The sequence below is a fragment of the Lissotriton helveticus genome, chromosome 4_1 (assembly GCF_964261635.1).
Source record: "Lissotriton helveticus chromosome 4_1, aLisHel1.1, whole genome shotgun sequence".
Classification (NCBI taxonomy): Eukaryota; Metazoa; Chordata; class Amphibia; order Caudata; family Salamandridae; genus Lissotriton; species Lissotriton helveticus.
Window position 1 is genome coordinate 2,129,622,564 of NC_136063.1, and position 22,385 is coordinate 2,129,644,948.

Sequence of the window (22,385 nt, forward strand, 5' to 3'; positions counted from 1 at the left end):
CGTGGTGTGCTGTGGGCAGGATCCCGCTGGAAAAAGGTCAGGTAGACTATTTGATTGAAGTTCAAACAATTATTTGGGTCGATTTTTAGCTTGCAATAGTTGGTTTCTGAAGTAATTAGCTTTAGAACCTCTAATGAGTTTGTTATAGATGTTCCTTAATGATTTCAGATGTTGAGATGTTTCGCTAGTCTCAGATGTCATCTTTTTGCATTTAGACTACCATTGTACCAAGGTTTAGAGACTTTGGAGGACATTCTTTTTACCTGGAAAGGCGCGACCGAGTCTAAAATGTTCATCATGGTGTGGTTGTAGTGGTCTGTAAGGTCATGGACATCGGACAAGTCCACAAGAGGGGGCAAGATGTTATTACTGAGGGATGTCAGATCATTCAGGTTAATGTTTCGCAGGCTTCTTTGCCAATGTTTTGTATTCTTTAGCTGAACCTTATTAGTTATCAGAGATTCTGTGATGAGGAAGGTGATGCAGTGGTGGTCTGTCCAGTTGCAAGAGACAATCGATTCAGACTGAATAAAGTTGACCATACCAATGACTAGATATAAGGTTGATCCTTTGATGTGAGTAGGACTGCTGCTTATTTGGATTAGGTTGAGGTCAATTAAGATGGTTTTAATGCTATTGCCTGCAGAGTCATGTAATTTCAGTGGAGGTTAAAATCTCAGAGAAAGATCTGGGTGCTGTGAAGATCTGCGTTAGTAGAAGTGATTTCCATAATTGGTTTCATGAAGGAAAGGTTGTCTCATGGAGGGTGGTAGAGAGTGTAGAATTTGAGTACTTGACTGTTGTTACATGCAGCCTCGATGCATAGGTATTCTCATGATGATAGAGCGGTGGATTGTGACTGTTTGATTGATAGATTGTTACGGTGTTTACAGACGATACCTCCACCTTGTCCACTAAATTTGCCTAATCTAATTATGTCGTAGCTAGGAGGGACTAGTAAGTCAAGGATAGGTGCAGAGGAGTCACTTAGCCAGGTGTTCATCAGTATTAAGAGGTCGGGATCGTGTGTGAGGATGAGTGCAGCAATGTCTGCTGTGTGTCTTACTGCTGATATGCAGTTGAGAAGCATGCATTTAAGCTTAGGACTGATGTCAACTTGGGTAGTTTGTTAGATGGTGACTTGTGTGAGATTGTTCTTGTTTAAGGATCTGGAGATGACCCTTGTTTCTCTGTGTGGGTCTGCATGGATTGTCTCGATTTGACACATATTGTCTGTGTTAAAGGATTACGTTGGATCATATGAGAGTAGGAGGGAGTGAATATCCTTGTCAGACAATGGTTGGTTCCTTTAGTCTACTGGGGTCGTTAAGGTGGGGTGATATTTTCTATCTAGGGTGAGGAGAAGCGGAGATGGGTAGATCACAGTGGATGGTGGGTGTGCTGGAAGCCTGGTGCAGTAGATAGAGGGATGGGCGTGGTTATGACTGTTTGTCTTCGGAGACCTGTTTAACCGCCGATTATCGGCCCGCTTGGAGTAGAGGTGTAATAGGCTTTCAACCTCTGTCTTGAGTTGTTGGAGGACTAGTGTGATCTCGTCATATCTGGATCCGAGTGAGTATAGGAGCGGCTTCCAAGACTTGCAGCTGGGGGCTGGGTTGGGGTGTGTGTTCTGGAATATAGTACTAGAAAAATCCTGGGAGAACCAACAGAGGCAATGTAGGGTTATGGATGGAGTATGTCTTAATGGGAGGAGGTGGGCAGTGCAACAGCTGGCTGAGTGGAAGCACTGGGGTCACAGCGGTCATGTTGATAGCTGGGTTTGGGAGTTCAGATTTTGGACATGAAATTAATTTGGCTATGGGGAGTGTCTTGGGCACACTAATAGTATCCACAATATCGTGCTTGGAGGTCAAGGGTATAGACGGGATGATGAAGTGACTTCCAAAGCTTTGTAACTCTAACCTAGGTGCTGTAGAGGAGTGGTGAGCATGCAGACTAGTTTGGCGATTGCTGGAGAGAGACTCAGACACACCGGATGGAGTTGAAGAGTTGGTATTGCGTATGATGGTCCCAATGGAGGGGCAATGAAGAAAGGGACGGGTCCATTGAGATGTCAAGGCTATGAGAGGATAATACTTGCGGGCCTTGGGGGGTTGCCTGAGGAACTAGAAAGTCTTTGGGAGGGGCATGATCAGTATTAATCACTGTGTTTTTGATGATGTAGAAAATATGGTAAAAAATATCAGTGTTGCGATCTGATGATTGGATAAGGATAGTCTTATTCTTGTAAAGGGAGATGGTTGCTTCTGCTCTGTAAACAGGTGAGGGGGCAACCGTAAGTCCAGGACCATGAGGAGTATTCTTAGATGTGGTGATCAGGAGCAGTGAGTATGGGGCCTTCCTCCATTGAGCACGTCTTTTCTTATAGAAGATAAGATCAATTATTGTAGCTCCTTTTTAGGTGCAGAAGTAGGGATCAGAAATAAAGGTTTGATTTGAGGAGTCTGTGTTTGAAAATGTTTGATGCGTTTTTTGTTCAGTTAGGTGGTATTTGATTTTATAAGCATTGTCGCTGGAAGGCTCCAAATTAGAAAGGATAGCTCTTGATGATTTAGGATCCATGTCGAAGCTTAATGCAACTGATGCCAGAAAAACTGAAAGTGTAAACAGATAGGGTCAGGTCTCCAGTTAATCATGAGTGTAGTGTCCTCTGTATTCCGTGTACCTGCGAAAGGAGTGCCAGTTATTAGTTCGAAGTTAACCAAATTGGAGTCAACACATGGAGCTGAACCAGTGGTGAAGATTGGGAAAGAAGCGCCTCTTACATGTTCGTATTTGACCTGTAGATAGATGAACCATTCTGTCATAAAGACGCCCAAAGGCACATGGAGTTTAACTATTGATAGATATTGGGAGGAGTGGTGTAAGGTAAGTGTAGTTAAGAATGTAGATCAAATCCTGAGACACTTATGATATGGCAGGACCCTGAGCCGCAATGGGAAAGGCTGCAATGATGGTTGAAGGTTAGTTCAGATCCTGAGTCATTAATGGTATGGCAAGACCCTGAGTGGAAATGGAAATGCTGCAATATTAAGGTGAGAAGTGGATGTACAGTGTAGATAGGTAACGGATCAGAATCATACCAAGTTGCCCACTGCTTAGAGACTTGTGATTAATGTGGTGTCTACCACATTAAAATAATCACCAAGAGATGAATAAAGTCACAAGTCGTATTTATTCACCTCATCCACCAACAGCTCATCTCCAACTGTCCAATACAGAACCTTCAACATCCTTTGGTTCTGAATGGAACCCATGATGATGTCACACACATGATGATGTCACAGTTCCAGTCTTGTGTTTAAGCATGCTTGTAGTCATTCTTTACTTTCGTTGGAACAGCAAGTAAGCAGACAGTCCTACTTTACTTACATTGAAAGTGCAAGTAAGCAGTCCTTTTGCAGTTTCTCTTCAGAAGGAACAGGACCTCCATCTTAGTAATGAGGCCCTTGTGAATAGATGGGACCACAAAATGGCATGAAAGCCACCACTGTGAGTCTCTAAAAAGGGTGGCAGAAGACATGGGCCAGCCCCGGTGTAGCGCTATGGGATCGGCAGGTCCAGAAACTGTCCCGCCACAGCACTAACAGCCACTAATCCGTCTCTAGTGTCTTTGTAGCGCCTGCTCTTCTGCATCTGCTGCCATTAAAATGAAATAGGCTGCCAGGCTCCCTCCCCTGAGTCAATCACAATGCTGCGATGCAGCAGTGGGGTTGGCAATTGGCAACGGGACAAGTCATGCAGCCAGGTGCCGGATGGGTGGGCATGTTATCCATATATGCTGTAATGCAGCCTGCATTGCGAACAGGGAAGAGCGCGTGTCTGCTTTGGGTGGCCTGAGTGGGCCGAACAAACAGTCATTGCGCACTTGAGTGTGCATGCCCATCCGCCCATGCCCTGCTTTGTGTTTGGAGCAGTCCTGCCTCCCTCCCCCTCCCCCCACCCCCTGAGGATACATAACATGATTACATCAGTTAATTATTTCTTGTTTTTCCCATTTTGTACTTTTTTGTTGGCTTTTCAGAGCCCGCACTTCACGCTTCCCATCGCTGCTGCCCCTGTGGGCCTGCGCCCCTGTCCTCCCCCATTCCCACCTCCCAGGTGTTTGGTCGTCCACCCTCCCCTAATTAATGGCGGATGCTGCACGATTGCACAGTGGACCTGTGCCGCTGACGGGCAGAAGGCGCACCTAAGCCAAACCCGTCTGCGCCCATCCGCAAGCCTACCACAACCAGTGCCAGGAACCCTGGATCCCGGGCCACCCACTGCTCCAGCACAGCCACTCTCCATGCACTCAACGCTGGAAAAGCCAGAGACTGCCAATAGCCCTTGCCAAACACGACTCACAGCTAGTTCTCCAGCCACCACTGCCGCCAGAGCTTAACCACCACCCTGGACTCAAACACAGCTGACGCCAGCACCGGTGACACCCTACGATGCATCCTACTCAACGTGCGCTCCGTGCACAAGCACGCCATGGAAATCTGGGAGATACTGGACTCCCTCTCGCCCAACATCGCCTTCTTCATGAAGACCTGGAGCAACGCCTCCTCCACCCTGACATCTACACCGTCATCCCGGACAGATACAAGATCCAGAGGAAGGACAGCCACAACCACCTGGGAGGGGGCCTCGCCATTGCCCTCAACAACACCCTCCACCTCACCACTTCTAGCTAAACCTTCCCCTCTGCCGAACACCTGCACTTCCAGATCCGGACCAGCCACAACTCCACACTCCAAGGAACCCTCGTCTACACCCCCCCAGCCGCCGGACACACCAGCCAGCCCACCATCTCCACCTGGACGCCAGTCACAGCCGAATACACCGCCTCGGTCATGAAAGACATCCACTCGTGGGCCCCCACCAACTCATGCCCTCCTCACATCTACCACAGAGCAGCGTCCGCCATCACACATGATCTACAACGCACCATCAACACCACTTTTAAAACTGGCACCTACACAGACGATTGGAAGCGTGCAGAAGTCTGGCCCCTGCTCAAAAATACCACAGCTGACCCCACCGGCCTTAAGAACTACTGGCCCATCTCGCTCTTCCTCTTCGCGGGCAAAGTTGCTGAGTAAACAGTCAACAGGGAACTGACACGATTCATTGATGACAACACCATCCTCGACCCATGCCAAGTAACCACAGCAACTAGGCCACCCTACTCGCCACCACAGATGAAATACGCACCCTCCTGGACCAAGGCCACTCCGAAGCCCTCATCCTACTTGACCTTTCTCCGGCCTTCGACACCGTCTCCCACCACACATCAGTCACCAGACTACACGACGCCGGCATACAAGGAACAGCCCTAGACTGGATCCGATCATTCATCACCAGAAGAAGCCAAAGGATCAGACTGCCACCCTTCCTCTCAGATCCCACGTAAATCACCTGCGGAGTCCCAGAGGGGTCATCTATGACCCTGACCCTCTCCAACAACAACATGGCCCCCTCCACAACACGGCCTCAACATCGTATCCTATGCAGATGACACCCAGCTCATCCTCTTCCCCTACCGCCAGACTCAACTTCCAGCAAGGAATGCCAGATGTCGCAGTCTGGATGCCCAACAGCTGCCTGAAGCTCAACACCGAGAAGACAGTAGTCCTTATCCTTGGAATCACACCTTCAGCATGGGACAACACTGGTTGGCCACCGCCCTCGGAACCCCACATATCCCCTCGGACCATGTTTTAAACCTCAGCATCATACTCGACCCATCCCTCACCATGAAATGACAGGTCTACGCTGTCACCTCCAGCTGCTTCAACACCCTCTGCATCCTCCACAAGACCGTCAAAGGGATCCCCCCGAAGTCAAGGAAGACAGTCACCCATGCACTCATCACCAGCAGACTGGACTCTGGAAACGTACTCTACGCCGGCATTTACAAATCCATACTCTGCAAACTCCAGACATTGCAGTACACCGCCGCCAGACTCGTCCTCTGCATCCCCCGGCACAAAAACATCAGTCAACACCTACGTAGACTTCACTGGCTCCCCATGGAGTAAAGAGTCACATTCCAAATCATCAATCACGCCTACAAATGCTTACACAACATTGTAACCAAATACCTCAATGACAGAATCAACTTCCACGTACCCAAATGAGACATAAGATCTTCCAACCTTGCACTATCCTTAACCCCGCACATCCACAGAGCCAGAGCAGCCCGAAGATCCTTTTCCCATACTTGCATCCAGGACCTGGAACGTACTACTGGCAGACATCATAGATGCCCCCTCCCTGAACACCTTCAGGAAGACCCTCCAGACCTGGCTCTTCGGCTAACAGATCTTGGCCCCTCCCCCCTTTCCTCAGGGCCTTGAGACCCTCACGGGTGACTAGCATGCATACAATTCCTCTGAGTGATTGAGTTATGATCATGTGAAAATTGTTCTCTTCTGCACTGCTTGAGGTGCTGGGGCAACGCTCTTCCACCATTGCGGTCAAGACGCCACTGGGGGTGAACCATCTACATGTGATAGGCATGAGCGACTCACACCCGGCCCTCCTGCGCTACGCGTCACACCTTCTCCTTGCCTGGACATTGACCTAGTGGCGCAATCCACTGCACACTCTCCAAATCTGTGACTCAGCCACCAGGAGCCTGAACCAGGTGTGATTTCACTGGGCTGGGTACAGCGTAGTCTGCTGGTGGACCTCATGATGCAGTTGATGCAGCAGGGCTCCCTTAGGCGTGTAGTTGCAGCACTCAGACAACACAAGTTGGGCATAGCACAGGGGCCTCACCCTCCAGAGCGTCCGGCCAGCCCAACATCATCCTTCCTGTGATGCAGGGAGACAGCACCCACCGTTGGTAATCCAGTCAGTGAACACCGGTGTAGTGGTGCATTGTAGTATGTGATGCGGACCTCACTACATTGGTGCGCAGCTGCACCTCTATTATTGACTGCTCCAAGGTGCGCAAGGCATACTTCTCACACAGGTCAGCAACGGCGTCTCCATGTGACCTGCTAGACTTCACCACCAGGTACGGGCGACCAGTCACAAGTCCAGCAGGCAGCCAGGCTCCAGGCGCAATCCCAGCAGACATCCAGGCACAAGACGCAGGTCCAGCAAGGCATCCAGGAACAAGACGCATGTCCAGCTAGGCATCCAGGCTCCAGGTGCAAGTCCATCAGGCATCCAGGCGCAAGTCCAGCAGGCATCCAGGCACCAAACGCAAGTCCAGCAAGGCATCCTGGCGCAAGACTCAGGACCACCAAGGCAATCAGGAGCAAGACCCAGACACAGCAAGGCATCCATGCACAAGACGCAAGTCCAGCGGGGCATCCAGGCTCTCATCCTGATGATCCTGGATGGTGGGTGGGGCTTGAGGGGGTTGTTGATGTGTGCTGCACTTGGCCCTGGGAGCTCAGATCTGCATTTAACTTTTTTTTTTGTACATCTTTTCTATGGTAGGTGGACTGATCGGCTATTTTTTCAAAGTCCACACTTGCGGGTTAGCTTGCGTTTTATTATCGCTAAAAGCTTATTGCTGGATTATGCCCGCTATCGCCAGTTTATCTATCGCTATCGCGCAGCGGTTAATGGCAGTTTTCGCTGAAGCTATCGCCTGTTAGCCACGTGATGATAATACGTTGCTAACAAGGCGAATTAAAAGGGCGATAGTTATCGCCAGTCCTTGATAATATGCCCCTAAGAGGCTGACACCAAGGCATGCTGTGTAGTAAAAGACTCTTTTGAGATCTGCAAACAAATGATCGTTCCATTATACCACTTACATCCTTTTTTTGCCTATGTAATTTCCCCTCCAGACTTACCTCTGCGGAGATCTCAAGAGTGCTGTGTCCACTCATGGATAACTCATCCAGGCCTAGTTTTTCTCTTTGCTTTCGGGGACTTGCAGTACTGTTTATCCTATGATAAAATCATCAGAGCACAATCTCTAGAATGCAAAACAATTAAAAACGAACTGGATGAGCTACTAAACATGTACCTGGGCAACATGAGAGGTCTTCGTGTGCCTCATATGCATTGGCTGGGTACCTGGAGGTCCAGTTGTGCTGCTCAGGCCAGCAGACACATCCCAGCCCATCACCATGCCCTCGCAAATGCCACCACAGTCAAAGTACCACACAGCGTGATATAACGTGGCTGACTACACTGCACATTCAGAAGTTGGTTGTGGTTTCTGGGGCTCACAGTTGTGTTGAGTGGTAGCCACAGCTAAATTACAACTCGGTCAATCATAGAGGTAGGCGAGCCAATACATTCACAAGGAGAGCAAGCCACAGCCAGGCAACATTTTGCTTTGGTTTTGATGCCCTGTACACAAGCGCCAGGATACCCTTGGGGGACAGCCGCGCTATACAAGCGCACTTTACATTACATTACAAGCCACACCATTAAAATATTTGGGGGCTTATGTATGAGCCCTTGCGTCACTTTTGCCCTGCCGGTGCGTCACTTTTTGTGACGCACCAGCAGCGTAAAAAATGTGCAATGTATTGTCATGTTTACAGAGTGATGCATCTAGGTAGATGCGTCACTTTGTAAACCCCTGCGACACATTATACCTGCCCCAGGTATAATGTATGCAGGGTGGGCTTTCCGACGCTAGTAAGGGTCGTAGAGGTGATGCAGTGAAATCTATGAGATTTCACTGTGTCACTTCTAGGACACAAATGCGTCAATATCTTATGCCTGCCTTACAGCAGGTGTAAGACTGATGCAGGCATATTTGAAATGGGACTTGCCCATGTGAAATGACCCATTGCAGGAGTTGCATCACTTTTGTGACACACTCCAGCAATGCATCATTTTTGCGCCTACAGATGCTTCAGAAATACTGATGTATCCGTAATCGCTTGCGACAAGATGCGTCATACTGTAAATATGACGCATCCAGCATGTCGCAAGGAGCGATGCGTCACTTTTCATAAATGAGTCCCTGAGCATCTAAATCATGCAAGAAAGATCGGGTAAAAATATAAAAAATCTATTTCAAAATGTAAAAAGTGTACTTTTCTATCTTGCAGAATAGGCCTTTCACTTTAGTACATCATATTATATCATTGCATTGAGAGGCTTGCTGAAATAAAATGTTTGCCTAAGGTCACACAATTTAGTGTAGCGTGGAAACCGAGATTGATCCCATGTTTTCTGGTTTCACATTGTGCAGTTCCTCCAGTAGATGGCCGAGTTGTTTTTTGTTGTTGCCTGTTTTCCATTAAAAGTTACTGCTTTGTTGTCAAGTGATGTAAGGTTACAGCATGGGTGGTAGGCAGAAGCCACGTGAAAGCTTAGCTCAGCTTGGGCTCTGGGGTCCAAGAGCAGGACCTCGAGCTGAGCCAAACCAGGTATCTGGCTTGAACCTGGCTCAAGTTTTCAGTGGGTCGCCCATCTCTAGTCACTCACTGCTGGGACTCCACTGTAAGTCATGAGCATTGGGATAAACCAGGAGTCACAGCAGAGAAGCAATATCCAGCATACTTGTGTCATGCCATGCAAACTAGAACAGAGGAAGGTGATTTCTTAGAATCAACTGTGCTGGGAACAAGTTCTTGAAACCTTCACATTTGCGTAACTCAGTGCTGGCGTCATCTCCTGTCACTGCCGCTCTCTGTTAACTCCGCTCTGAGTGGCTATAGCTAGAAGAAGGAGAGAAGACAACCAAGCTGGGAGTGGCTGACACCAATGTCACTCCACTGATTGAGAGTGATATGGAAGCATGATGAGGATTGGCTTGGAGAGGGCTTCTAACATCCAAGGCAGGTCATATGTATCTTTATCATGAACTATTCATAAGGGGGCTCCACCCACTCCATAGAAGAAGAGGTCTGTTTTACTCCTCACAAGATGATTAATCGTGTAAGTTGTCCTTGAAAGACGCGCACGTCACTGAGGTCAGCTGGCTCCGAAGATCAGCTGCTGCTAATTGCCATGAGTCTGAAATATCAACTGCAGTGGCCAAGGTGCTCAAGAACCCCAGCACCACAAAACCTGCGGGGCTACGTGTTAGGCTCCTTTATGTTGAGCAATTTCCCTCTTAAGCAGCCATTAATGCTGTACCTTAATATCATTGTCAATGAGGTCTTGGTCAGTGGAGATGTCGTGAAGTATGGTGCTTCGTGGTTGATGGGTACCTCAATAAATACTGGTATAATTCCCACATCACCCTCGCCAGAGGTCTTGTAGGTGAGCTTCCTACCCCAACTGTTGGAGCTGCTTCATTCTCTTTTGATCGGAGAGCTGCCGGGCTCCCTGCTGGTAGAGGTCTCTCAAGCAGCTTCCTTGTTCTGGTCTATTCGTGACTCTTCCTCCCTCTTGGAACTTGTGTCCAAAGCTGCTTTGTCCTCTTGGATGTCTTGGGGTTGATTCCAATCTTGGTAGCGATCATGGTCAATATATAAGTCTACGTGACCTATAAACTGGACTCTATTTTGAACTCTTACTGTTTATTTTTGGAGCAAATATTGTTCTATACTTAGATCATAGCATGTATCAGCTTTTGATAATTAAAAAAAGTATCATTCTTGTTTGCTAGTCTGAGTTCAAAATCCTGAAAAGAGGTTTCAAACTTGTATTTTCACCCAATCAGCTCACCGTTAACTCTACCACTGTGAAGAAAATTACTAGGATGAACGGGTTTAGAAAATTAGCCACTTTCTACAGAAAGACATACGTTCTCACATTTGCTTTAACATTTTATATAAAAGCAATACAATCTACTGCTTAGCTGCTGAATACTTTTCATGTATCTGTCTTTCAATGCTGCCAATGTCCATCATCATTAGAGCACTATCTAGTAGCAGAGATGGACACCACCCTCTCTGTAATCCATCTGAAACTCCACCGTCCATACCTCAGCCGTACACTTGGCCTACGGTATCTTCTTCTTCTCTGGCATATCATATAATTTTTTTTACCCACTTTGGCATCATATTTTGCTGCCCCCACTGCATATGCTTTATTCATAACTTTCTCCAATATTGCTTTAAAGTGCACAATGAGGTGCATTGACACTTGTATCAGAACAGGTGAGACTCCAACAGCAATCTGTAAAGATTTCTTTAACAATATATTCTCAACATCTTACTTTCTTACAACTAGAAGGCAAAGGCGACCAATAGTGAGGGGTAATGCAAACTTCTAGAGAAAGATATTTTAGAGTAGTGCAACAAAGTTCACAACATCACATCCTAAAAGAAAGAAAACTACAACAAAGTAAAATAGCTAATGACAAAACAGGTACATTAAAAGTAAAAGTAAGTCTTGTTAAGGTAATACAACAATATTCCTGTTTTATATCTACTTTATAGCTTAAGATAATTTAAGGTTCCAGACTCAAAATAATAAGTATATAAAAGGACAGATAATAAAAGATATCCTGTAACAACACAAGTACTGCATAACAGCATAGTGAAGGTCAACAACGTAATACAGCTGCATATCTTTTTATATCTATTTTATACTGAAAGAATGCTTAAGATAATTTAGCATACTAAAATAAAGATAATGATGTGAAAGTAGACTATTTATTAATCAGGAACGTGCAGTAAAATAGTAAAGTAAAGACAATTAAAGTAATGCAGTAATATGCCAGTTACTTTTTAACATATGTTAATATAAAATTCACAAAGTGTGTCAGGTACTGAAATGTTCGACTGATGCAACAATCTTGTTTTTCACTGTCAAGGTTGGAAACTAATTCAGTTCATTTCACCATTTCTTTTACCACTGTAGCCTCTATGGTAGTGACTTGTTTAATTCTGTATCCTTGAATCTTGTTGAACTGAATAGACTGATTGAAACATTTACAAATTCTTTAAGTTGAAGTCTTAAGTTTTTTTATCTTGTATATTGTATTGTACAAAATGCATAACCGTTTATTATGTCTGTTGTTGTTTTACTGTTTTGTCCTATGTCGACCATAGCTGAAATAGCCCTGGACAAAGAGTTTCACCCGACATACATTGCGGTATATTCAGGAATAGTTTATAAGCTACATGACTATCTGAAAAGCATTGGATTCTCATACACACTGTGATGCCTACAATGCAAAAGGATTCATCACAAATGTAATCATTGTGTGAAATGTTTTTCCAATAAAGTATCAACCTACAAATTGATGATCAATGATGAAATAAAGTTAGACTCCATCCTTGGCATTGCACAAGAGACATGCTGCTTGGATGCAACAGTGCAGTCACATGGAGCTATAGTGCGCAGGTAGAGGACAGGCGCTGCGGTGCATGGAGCCAAGTGTGGTTCTCCAGAAGGGACGCCCCACAGATTACTTTAATAACCTTGTAGACACAAGAGGTCACCAGTAACAAAACCAGCAAGTTACTTCATGCAAAAGCACACAGCTCATTCATGCAGTTTATCCAGTTGGCTTGGTCCTTCGGAGTAAATGAGAACATATGGATACATGTGCAAAACTGCAACAAATGTGATTGCAAATGCTCATAGTCACAAAATGTGAAAACTGACCACCAACACAAAAGCCTGTCATAAAAAAACAAAAAGGCATTTAACTATTTGTCATACGACCAGAAACAGACTTATCGTAAAACACTCAGTTTTGTAAATTCAGTGGGTGTTGCCAAGAAAAAGTAAAACTTAGAAAAGACCTGACAAACCCTAAATGAGAACCTTAATCATTTAGAAGAGTGGGTGGTCACAGTGCTTACGAAATATCTGCTGCAGATCTGACCAATGAGTGTTTAATAAACCTGCTCCGAACATTGATAGAGAATTCCTAATCTCCTGAAATCTTCTTGCAGACTTTTCTAAAGCTGAAAACATCTCCCAGCTTCCTGTTGATGCAGAATGCAAACTTACTTGTGGAAATATGTATAGTTGGAGTAAGTAAGGAGAAACAGTTTTTGGAAGCCATGAGTTATTACCGCATGCACTGGTTCAGTGAGATTTGGGTCAATCAACAATCATGTTTGTTAATTCATGAAAAGTGTTAATTTCATAGGCTAAACTGTTGGAATTTTGAAGTTCGGCAAGCGTGTTCCTTTGACCTGTAAACACCGTGCACAAGAAAGCACATTGATTGGTCGCAGTAAGCAAATAAACAACAACAAATTAAAAAAGTAGTCCACAATATAAAGACAATTTTATTGCCAGCAAGCTCTTAAAGTCAAAATTATTATTTTGTCTCCTTTATCAGTAGGACCTTTTTTTCTCCCTGTCGAAAAAAATCCGGTCATAACATCTCTCATTAGAAAATAAAGTTATTTTGAAATAAATAAATATATAAAATAAATATAATATACATTTTTTTTATATAAATAGGGTTTTGTCCTTATGCACAGTATCCATGCCTGTATCTTAATAACGTTCCCCACAGCAGGAACATCACGCGTCGGGATCAATCCATGAGCCCACACAAAACCAAAAAACTCTTCTTCAGCAGGGTACCATCCATAGTTTTTTTCTTAGCATATATCAGTTCCAAGCTTATCAGCAGCATCTGTGTCAGTTTGTGGTGCTTCGTTCCCTCTTGCATCCATTAGTAGGGGGGACTTGTTTTTTTTACTTCTCTTCTCTTTTTGAGTGTCATTCATACCATGTTATATTCCACATTCTTTCTTTGAGTAGACATCAGGGACAGAAAGTGAAGACCAGAGGTTATATGCAGTGGTCCCACACCTTCTGCCACCCACTCCCTCCCCGACAGAAATAGCCCCAATATACATTTAAAACGGCAAGGAGCGGTAGTGTGTAGAAGTCAATGTAAGTGCTTTTCTACGTTGCCTAAGGAGTCTATAGGAATGACTATGAAAAGAGAGCTTCAGCGAGAAGACGCGGGACCCAGATCCTGTATGTACATGGCACCAAGAGCCATCACCTGGAAACATCACCTATAGTGGAAGAGGTCTCTGTACATGACAGGGATTTTGGCCGTTTCCACAGGCCGCGGTAGGAAGTGAGTAAACTTCTGGTGTCTCTTAGTCCTATATCCTTCTCGCGGGGAGCCATCTTTATTTAAGGCCACATAGTACTGTCTCTCAGAATCCGGATGCTTGTATAGGGTGGAGGCGTACGTGTTGTACCAGTTCTCTTCAAACTGCTCACGAAAAACGCATTCCCTTGTTAACTTCTTCTGTGAAACAAAAAAAGCACTGAATTAAGACATGCATTGCTTGAAGAGTTTAGCAATCTTCTGCATTTCCAGCCTAAGTCAACATCATATTTGTGAGAAGGCAGCACAATAGATGCAGTTCCAAACTGGCTGAGGTTTGTTCTTTCATCATAAACTTCTCAATCAATAGTAAGATCAAGCATGTGGTAGGTTTTTGTGGGACCCAGGACAATACAATTAAGCCAATTCCACAAAAGATGAAGACCCACATCAAATTCACAATGAATATATATATATATATATATATATATATATATATATATATATCTTCAAATTTCCCGTTTACAAATCAAAACAGGCTCCAGCATGCTCGGGCTCACTTTCAAAGGATTTTATTGTGACTACAAGTGATGCGTTTCGACCACCTACACGGTCTTTCTCAAAACTCTATTTTAGATCAAATCAGTAAATTTTTATTCGGACAGATATTCAACCATAAAAGCACATAATAAAACAATTTAGTACATCAAAGTCAATAATAAACCTCTGAAAGATATCAGTCAAATTCGAGACAGAAACATCCTAAAAAAAAACATGTCAATCAAAAACTAAAATTCACAATATATATCTTTTCCTTGATCTCAAAGCATGAGTGATCAAGTTCAAGTAGCAATACAGATCGTTGGTGACTCAAGGCACTGGAGGACAATCAAACCCTCATTATGTGACTTTCCCACTGACAATGGGGCACAAAGAACGTGATCTATGAAACGCACACAGTGGGCAAAATAACATAAAATGAAGCAAACCAAGATCCAGTAACTGGAGAAAAAAAAAGTAATTGAGCATATTAGTCGCAATCGTGAAAGATAAAATCTATGCTCTGGGGGCACGATTCACAGAACTAACTTAAGTCAAAATTCTAAACTTACTACTTTTGGTATTCCCAGAAGTTAGGATTTTGTCTTAAGACAGACTTAAGACAGACTTAAGTTGGAATTGTGTCTTAAGTCTGTCTTAAGTCAAACTTAAGACAAAATCCTAACTTTTGTGAATACCAAAAGTAGTAAGTTTAGGATTTTGTCTTAAGTTAGTTCTGTGAATCGGCCCCTTTGGCTTTAACCCACAAGAGACAGGGTTCCATACCGTTTCATGGGTCAAGCAAAGTGTAATGCTGAATTGTTACCATATTAATTGCTTTCTCAAGGCTTACATTTTCTCTAAATTGCAAGAACTGTAGCTTACTCTGAGCCTTGGAAAAGGAATTAATATCAGCTTTCTTTGCCCATAATTGTATCATTGCAAACTCTAGAAGCGACTTTTTAACATAATCTAACCATGGAAGTGACTGCACATTGCTTTTCTTCAACAATGTCACATGTAAACTTCAGCTCGGAGAAGACCATATTTTTACCCATAACAATATGGTGCCAGACCCACCAACCCCCAGATGCATCAAGCATCCATTTTGCGATTCCTTATTAGCGAAAAATAAGGATTCGCTAATAAGGAATAGCAAAATGCCATGCATGAAGAACTCGCTTTAAAATTAGCGATTTCTTAAAATTCCTTAATAGCAATTTAAGTAATCGCAAAATTTGCGATTTCTTAAATTGCGATTTTTGCATTTGGGATGATGCATCCCAAATGCAAAAATACCGGTCGCAAAGGGGCAGATTCTGAGAATCTGCCCCTTTGCGAGCAGATTTTAGCTTGATGCATCTGGGCCCAAGTCTTTAAGGAATCCTAGTCCTGCTTCTTTATGGGTAATAAGTCTCGATGTGGATCTTGGGAGTCCTAAAAGTCTAGCCAAGCATGTATTCTCCACCATCTGGGGGGGCTTCCTGGGAAACAAATCCCCATACTTCCGCTCCATATATGGCCAAAGTCTGACACTTACTATTGTAGAGCATCACCTGTCAAAAATGTTTACCATAATATTTTTTTAAAGATGTGCTACAAAAAAATAAAATCGGAAAATGTTGTGCCTTATAGGACAAAGGTAAATGTAATGGGAGCTGGGGTCAGGGGGCATACACCTGCTAAATTGAAGAGTAACACTTACAGTGAGGTGGGGAAGAGGGCAGTTGGATAGTAAGGGTATTTAGGATTTGGGGAATGGAATGATTAAGGGGTATTAATGGCTGTTAGGTTTGAGAGTTTCGTAGCATCATGGAGTACTAAAGGTTTTTAGCAGTCAGGGAAGGGTGTGTAGGAGGGTAGTTACAGAGGTTTTAGGGTGCAGAGAAGAGTAGCATTGAGGTGTAGGAAGTAGTTGGGAGGGTTCAGGGAATGTTAGCATTAAGGAGTAGTTAGGGGCTTTTAGGGTTCAGGGTAGGGGCTCGTCACGGTTTTCTAGTGTAAAGGGAAGGGTACCATTTGGAGGTAGGTCAGGATTTTAAAGGGGGAATATTAAGGCACAGATAGATAAATTATAGAATGTATGTAATAAAAAGACTTTTTGAAAAGTCTAGATATTTGGAATTGTTATAGGTAATAATGAAGGACACAACATTATTATCTTGACAGTTTCAACTTGACTTTAGGGTAGTTGATATTTTAAAAGCTAACTTTGTTACTTGAAACTGCAATTTTATGCAGATTGAAGGATGATTTGTCACTTTGATGCAGGATACTGTTGTGGTTGGTGTGTTGCAACAATGAAAACAATTTCATTGATTGAGACCCTCTCCAAGTCACTTGTCTTAGGCAGCAAGCAGGGAACGAGGTAGCACATTCTTGAGGAGTGGGATGGCTCAGCGACAGTGCCATGGAGGGACGAAGCGGGAAAGCGGCAAGGATAGTGGCTGTGTACCAGATGGGGCAGAAATCAGGATTAGGTGAAGTCAGGTGGTAATATAGAGCAGACATGGCAGGGCATTGATGCGGGGGGTGACATTGAATAGGACATCTACAAAGGGGTGTGTGACAGCAGTGGCGTAGCGTGGGTGGAGCCACAAGGGCAGTTGCAGTTTGCGCAAAATTCTTAGGGGTGCAAATGTTTAAAAGGAAAAAAATTTCGTACTACACTTTTTTTTCTTTCACATTTTGCGCCAGGAAGTGTGCAATAGAGCGACCAACATTCCAGAGAATTCCAAGATGGCTGCTATGGTATGCCCGGCAGATGACTTCAGCAGCTAACCAGTCGGTCGCAATGATGTCATCGACAGGGCGCCTCTTCAGGAGAAAGGGGAAGTGCACAAGATGGGGAGGGAGGGACTGACAGGGCTGAGTGCTGCAGGAGAGGAGGACTACTGGGTTGGAGCTATCCAGAGCGAGGTGGTGTCTTTACCAGTGAAAACCAGAACCAAGAAAGAGAGAAGCAATGCAACTGATGTCCGAGTTACGACCAATCTCCCCCGCGGTCCCGGGACACAGGAGGATGCTGAGGACCCCGACGCCATGGCCTAGCAGGGTCATGGCCGAAGGCAAGTCTCAGGAAGGGCAAGGGGAATCTTGGGATGGTGGGCAGCGTGACGCTCACGGTACAGGCATGTGTGAACCCTTACACCTCACTTGTTTTGTTGCCACTTGTGCACGGCACTGGATAATCTGAGCAGTGACGGGCACTGGAGAAAGGGGATTGATCCCTCCGGCAACCATGAACTGAATATCACAAAGTGCTAACGGTCCACGGGTTTGGGGGTGGAATACTTGCCTTGCCTCGGGTACTGGCAGCCCACGCTACACTGCTGTTGACAGGGCAGGGATAATGAGGTGGCTTAGTGAAGAATGGCACAATTCCAGGCCTGACAGGTCATAGAAAGGGACTGTAATAAAAAGTGGTTTGGAGTCCTGCAAAGGCGCGAGTCATTGGATTATCCTTCCATGCCACACTCCTACAAAGACTTAATCTCAGTAATCATTAAAATGCTCCAAAATTGATTGCTCTTACCTCAGAGACAGACAAAATGTGATAACTCTACCACCATTCACATCAGCTTTTCACACCCAACACTGTGGTGTCCCTTTGGAGTTCATCATATCTTCTATATTGTTCAACATCTGCCTAGTCTCCTTACCAGACCTGATTACATCATTCATCATCACCTGTTAGAACTATGCAGATGACACTCAAATCATTCTAAAAAGGATGAAGACCTCTACTACTCAAAGCTTGATGACTGCCTTCCCACCGTAAATGCATGGACGATGAGTACCCACCAAAAGGTCAACATGCAATGAGAGAGATCATCACCTGCAGACACTGGTATAAATACCAGCCTACCTCATATGACCAAGAAACTCAAGCCCCTTTCAACAAGTCAGAAAACTTGATACCACATGCCAACAGGGTCACAAAGTCTCCCCTCCAACCTCACACTTGCTGCTCATGTAGACAAGTGCTTCAGACCCCACAGACTCAACATAATCTGATAAGTAGACAACTTAACTGATCCTCTAGCTCACTGAGGACCCCTCCACTGTCAAAACCATCTTCTGCAAAGCCATGACCAACGTAGCCAAATGGATGAGAGATAACTGCCTCCAACTCAACTCTGACAAAATTGAAGTAATGATCTTCTGGAAGAACCCCTCCGCATGGAACCACAGCTGGTGGCCTGCAGAACACGGAGCTACACCCACACCACCCAACCATACACGCAACCACAGTATCACCTTTGACAGCCAACTGACCATGAAATGACAAGCCAACGCAGATGCCTCCTCCTGCTTCCACACACTTGCTCTGAAGAATCCTCAGATGAATCCCAACCAACAGTAGAAAGACTGTCACCAGCCGCCTCGACTACGCCAACACCCTCGATTCCGGCATCCCCACCCAGCAATTCAGAAGACTCCAGACCTTAAAGAGCATCGCAGCCAGACTCACCCTGGACCTCGCCAAATGATTGCACATTGCGCCCCACCTCAGAGACCTCCAGTGGCTCCCCATCCAGAAGAGATGCCAGTTCAAGTTCCTCACATACGCCTACAAAGCCCTCCAAAACCTAGGACCTGCCTACATCAGCCATCGACTGAACTTCCACCAACCCTCTAGACACCTGTGCTCCTCTTCACTCGCCTTCGCACCCCCTCATCCATCACAGCTACAGCGGTGGCTGTTTCTTCCCCTACATCACGGCCAAGACCTGGAACGACCTACCCCTCCAGCTCTCTACAGCCTCCTTACTGAAAGACTTCAGAGAGAGACTCAAGACCTGGCTCTTCAACGGAGACACAGCGCCAAGATACACCTAGGAGTGACAGTCACTGGCTGCGCTATACAAATGCAGTTTGATTGCTTGATTGATTGAGTGTCCCACATAGGGGTAGAAAGTGCTATATAAATACTGCAATATTATAAAATACCACACTTACTGATGGTTGTATAAGTGGTTATCTGAGATGCATTATAACTCAACCCATGCTGCATCGACTAGAAATAATTAAACACCAACCAGTATAAGTGAAGGTCAGTGATTCTTTGGCGAAAAGCGATGATTGGACCTTTGCACAACATTTTAATTAGGGGAATGACACCCTCGTGGTAGCAGTTGTTTACATTGACAGCAACAAGGGACTAGCCAAGAGAAATCTGCAGCTTTGTGCTCCGACAGCAGTGAAGCAGGCAGCCATATTGGAGAGGTAGAAGGTCAGCTGTCTGCTGGTTCCAGCTGCTGCTAAAGAGCCAGTTCAGGTCTTGCAGCCTCAGTCTGTGCCAGTGAAGAGGCAAATGACGCTTCTCATGCTTAGAAAATAAATATCTATCAGACCTGATTTATGGCTTCAACAAAAGGGTACCGAGCGCAGCTATTAAGTGCCTAAAGTAAGGCGGACACCTGCCCTGGCAAGGCTTTCAACAGCAGATCAAAAGAGCGCCGCCTTTCATCCCAAGGAGGTAAGACATCGCCTGCAACTTTGGAGCAGACTTGGCTCTCTCTAAATTACAAGCCAGGCGAGGGTTGTAATTATATGGCTGTCACTCAAACAATGTGGCCTGGAGAAATGTATTGCCCGTGAACTCGCTGCCACTGGTTGAGAAACACTATTCTCACCCCAGGAATACTCAGCACTAACATGCACAACCTGTGAATGATTGTATCAAAATGGAGATTGCTAACAACGATGCTGTGGGACATAGTCTCAAAACATTCTGCACACTTATGTGACCAAGCTGATAACACACCACAATTGAATATATCAGAGGCAAAGGGCTTTTCGGGATTTGGAGGCCAAATTCATGGCACTTTTGAATGAACACTGGATTTATGTGACCTCGGGAAGGGTCCCCTAATGATAAACAATTGACCAATGAATGAATATCGCCCTGCAGCAGCATCTTGGCACTAGACGTAGATCAATAATACTATCACTGGCCCATGTCTGTAATGCCTTCATAAAAGTCATGCATTCATTCCCTTTTGCCAAAGGCACCTCCCAGACACTCTCGAGTCCAGCAACAGAAGCACCAGGATATCAGGGCATTTAGCCACGATCAGAGGGTGCTCTGTGAATAAGAGTTACAAATCGTATTGAAAGAACGATCTGCTTAGACTCTGGCTTGCTGTCTCCGTGAGTGAATTGTTCATTTACGCAAACGGAGCTCTTAGACACATTATGAAGTGTATGCTTTTCAGAACTGCCTTTTTATTATCTCATCTTGATTTGTGAAAACGTGAGTCTGATACCAGGGCTTTGTAGATTATACATCCGAAGCAAGAGATTTTCGGATGACAGCATTACAGACAGGCATGACTACTAGGACATGAAAAGTAAGCAACAGAGAACACGGGAGAGGAAGCGAAAGAGACAAGCAAACAAAGAAAGGAGACAAAGCAGTAAGTACAGGATAACAAGCGACTCAGAGAGCCACAGGCAGAAAAACAGTGAGGAACGAACAAGCAGACAGAAAGAAAGCTAGAATAAGCGGCATAGACAACCTGAGAAATGGAGAACAGAAAAGAAAGTTAACCAGAGAGGCGGCTAGCAAGAGACAGATAACCAGAGGCAGATAACCAGATAAAAACGGATACCTGGAGAGAACTAGAGATGCAGCTAGTTAGAGAGCCTGATAACCAGAGAGAAAGGTGAAATGAGAAACAGATAACTAGAGAACACGATGACTAAAGAGTCAGCTTGTTAGAGAGACTGATAATTAGGGATGTAGTTAGCCAGAGAGGCTGATACAACAGAGGAGGGTGACCGGACAAACAACTGGAGAGAGGGATGGCCAGGGAGACAGTTAGTTAAAGAGGCTGATAACCAGAGAGGAATGTGACCTGTGAAACAGACAACTATAGAGCGGGATAACCAGCGAGGCAGCTTGTTAGAGAGATTGATGACCAGACAAGCAGCTAGCCAGAGAGGCTAATAACAAGAGAGGTTGGCAACAAGAGAGGAGGCTGACAATAGAAAGAGATAACTGGAGAGAATGATAATACGACAGACAGCTAGCCAGAGAGGCAGCTAGCAAGAGAGACAGCTAGCCAGAGAGGCAGCTAGCCAGAGAGGCAGCTAGCCAGTGAGACAGCTAGCAAGAGAGACAGCTAGCAAGAGAGACAGCTAGCAAGAGAGACAGCTAGCCAGAGAGGCAGCTAGCCAGAGAGGCATCTAGCCAGTGAGACAGCTAGCCAGAGAGACAGCTAGCCAGAGAGGCAGGTAGCCAGAGAGGCAGCTAGCCAGAGAGGCATCTAGCCAGTGAGACCGCTAGCCAGAAACACAGCTAGCAAGAGAGACAGCTAGCCAGAAAGGCAGCTAGCCAGAGAGACAGCTAGCCAGAGAGACAGCTAGCCAGAGAGACAGCTAGCCAGAGAGGCAGCTAGCCAGAGAGGCATCTAGCCAGTGAGACAGCTAGCCAGAGAGACAGCTAGCCAGAGAGGCAGGTAGCCAGAGAGGCAGCTAGCCAGAGAGGCATCTAGCCAGTGAGACCGCTAGCCAGAAACACAGCTAGCAAGAGAGACAGCTAGCCAGAAAGGCAGCTAGCCAGAGAGACAGCTAGCCAGAGAGACAGCTAGCCAGAGAGACAGCTAGACAGAGAGGCAGCTAGCCAGAGAGACAGCTAGCCAGAGAGGCAGTTAGCCAGAGAGGTTGATAGCAAGGGATACAGCTAGCCAGAGAGGGAGCTAGCCATTGAGACAGCTAGCCAGAGACACAGCTAGCAAGAGAGACAGCTAGCCAGAAAGCCAGCTAGCCAGAGAGACAGCTAGCCAGAGAGACAGCTAGCCAGAGAGGCAGCTAGCCAGAGAGGCAGTTAGCCAGAGAGGTCGATAGCAAGGGAGGGCAATAACGAAAGAAATCAGAATCTCGAGAGTGGGTTAACCACAGAGGCAGATGAGCAGAG

General features: G+C 45.4%; 1 protein-coding gene across 2 annotated transcripts in view; it reads right to left on the reverse strand.

Moving 5' to 3' along the window:
- Positions 1–13,055: 13,055 nt before the first annotated feature.
- FGF16 (fibroblast growth factor 16) overlaps positions 13,056–22,385 on the reverse strand; it is a 51,419-nt gene continuing 42,089 nt past the window's right edge. The window contains exon 3 of one of the 2 annotated variants that reach the window (XM_078685982.1): positions 13,056–14,119. In XM_078685982.1, the coding sequence (XP_078542108.1) occupies positions 13,877–14,119 (243 nt within the window). In that variant the 3' untranslated portion in view covers positions 13,056–13,876. Of the gene's footprint in view, positions 14,123–22,385 lie in introns of both variants that reach the window. The other variant, XM_078685981.1, reaches the window with a different exon arrangement.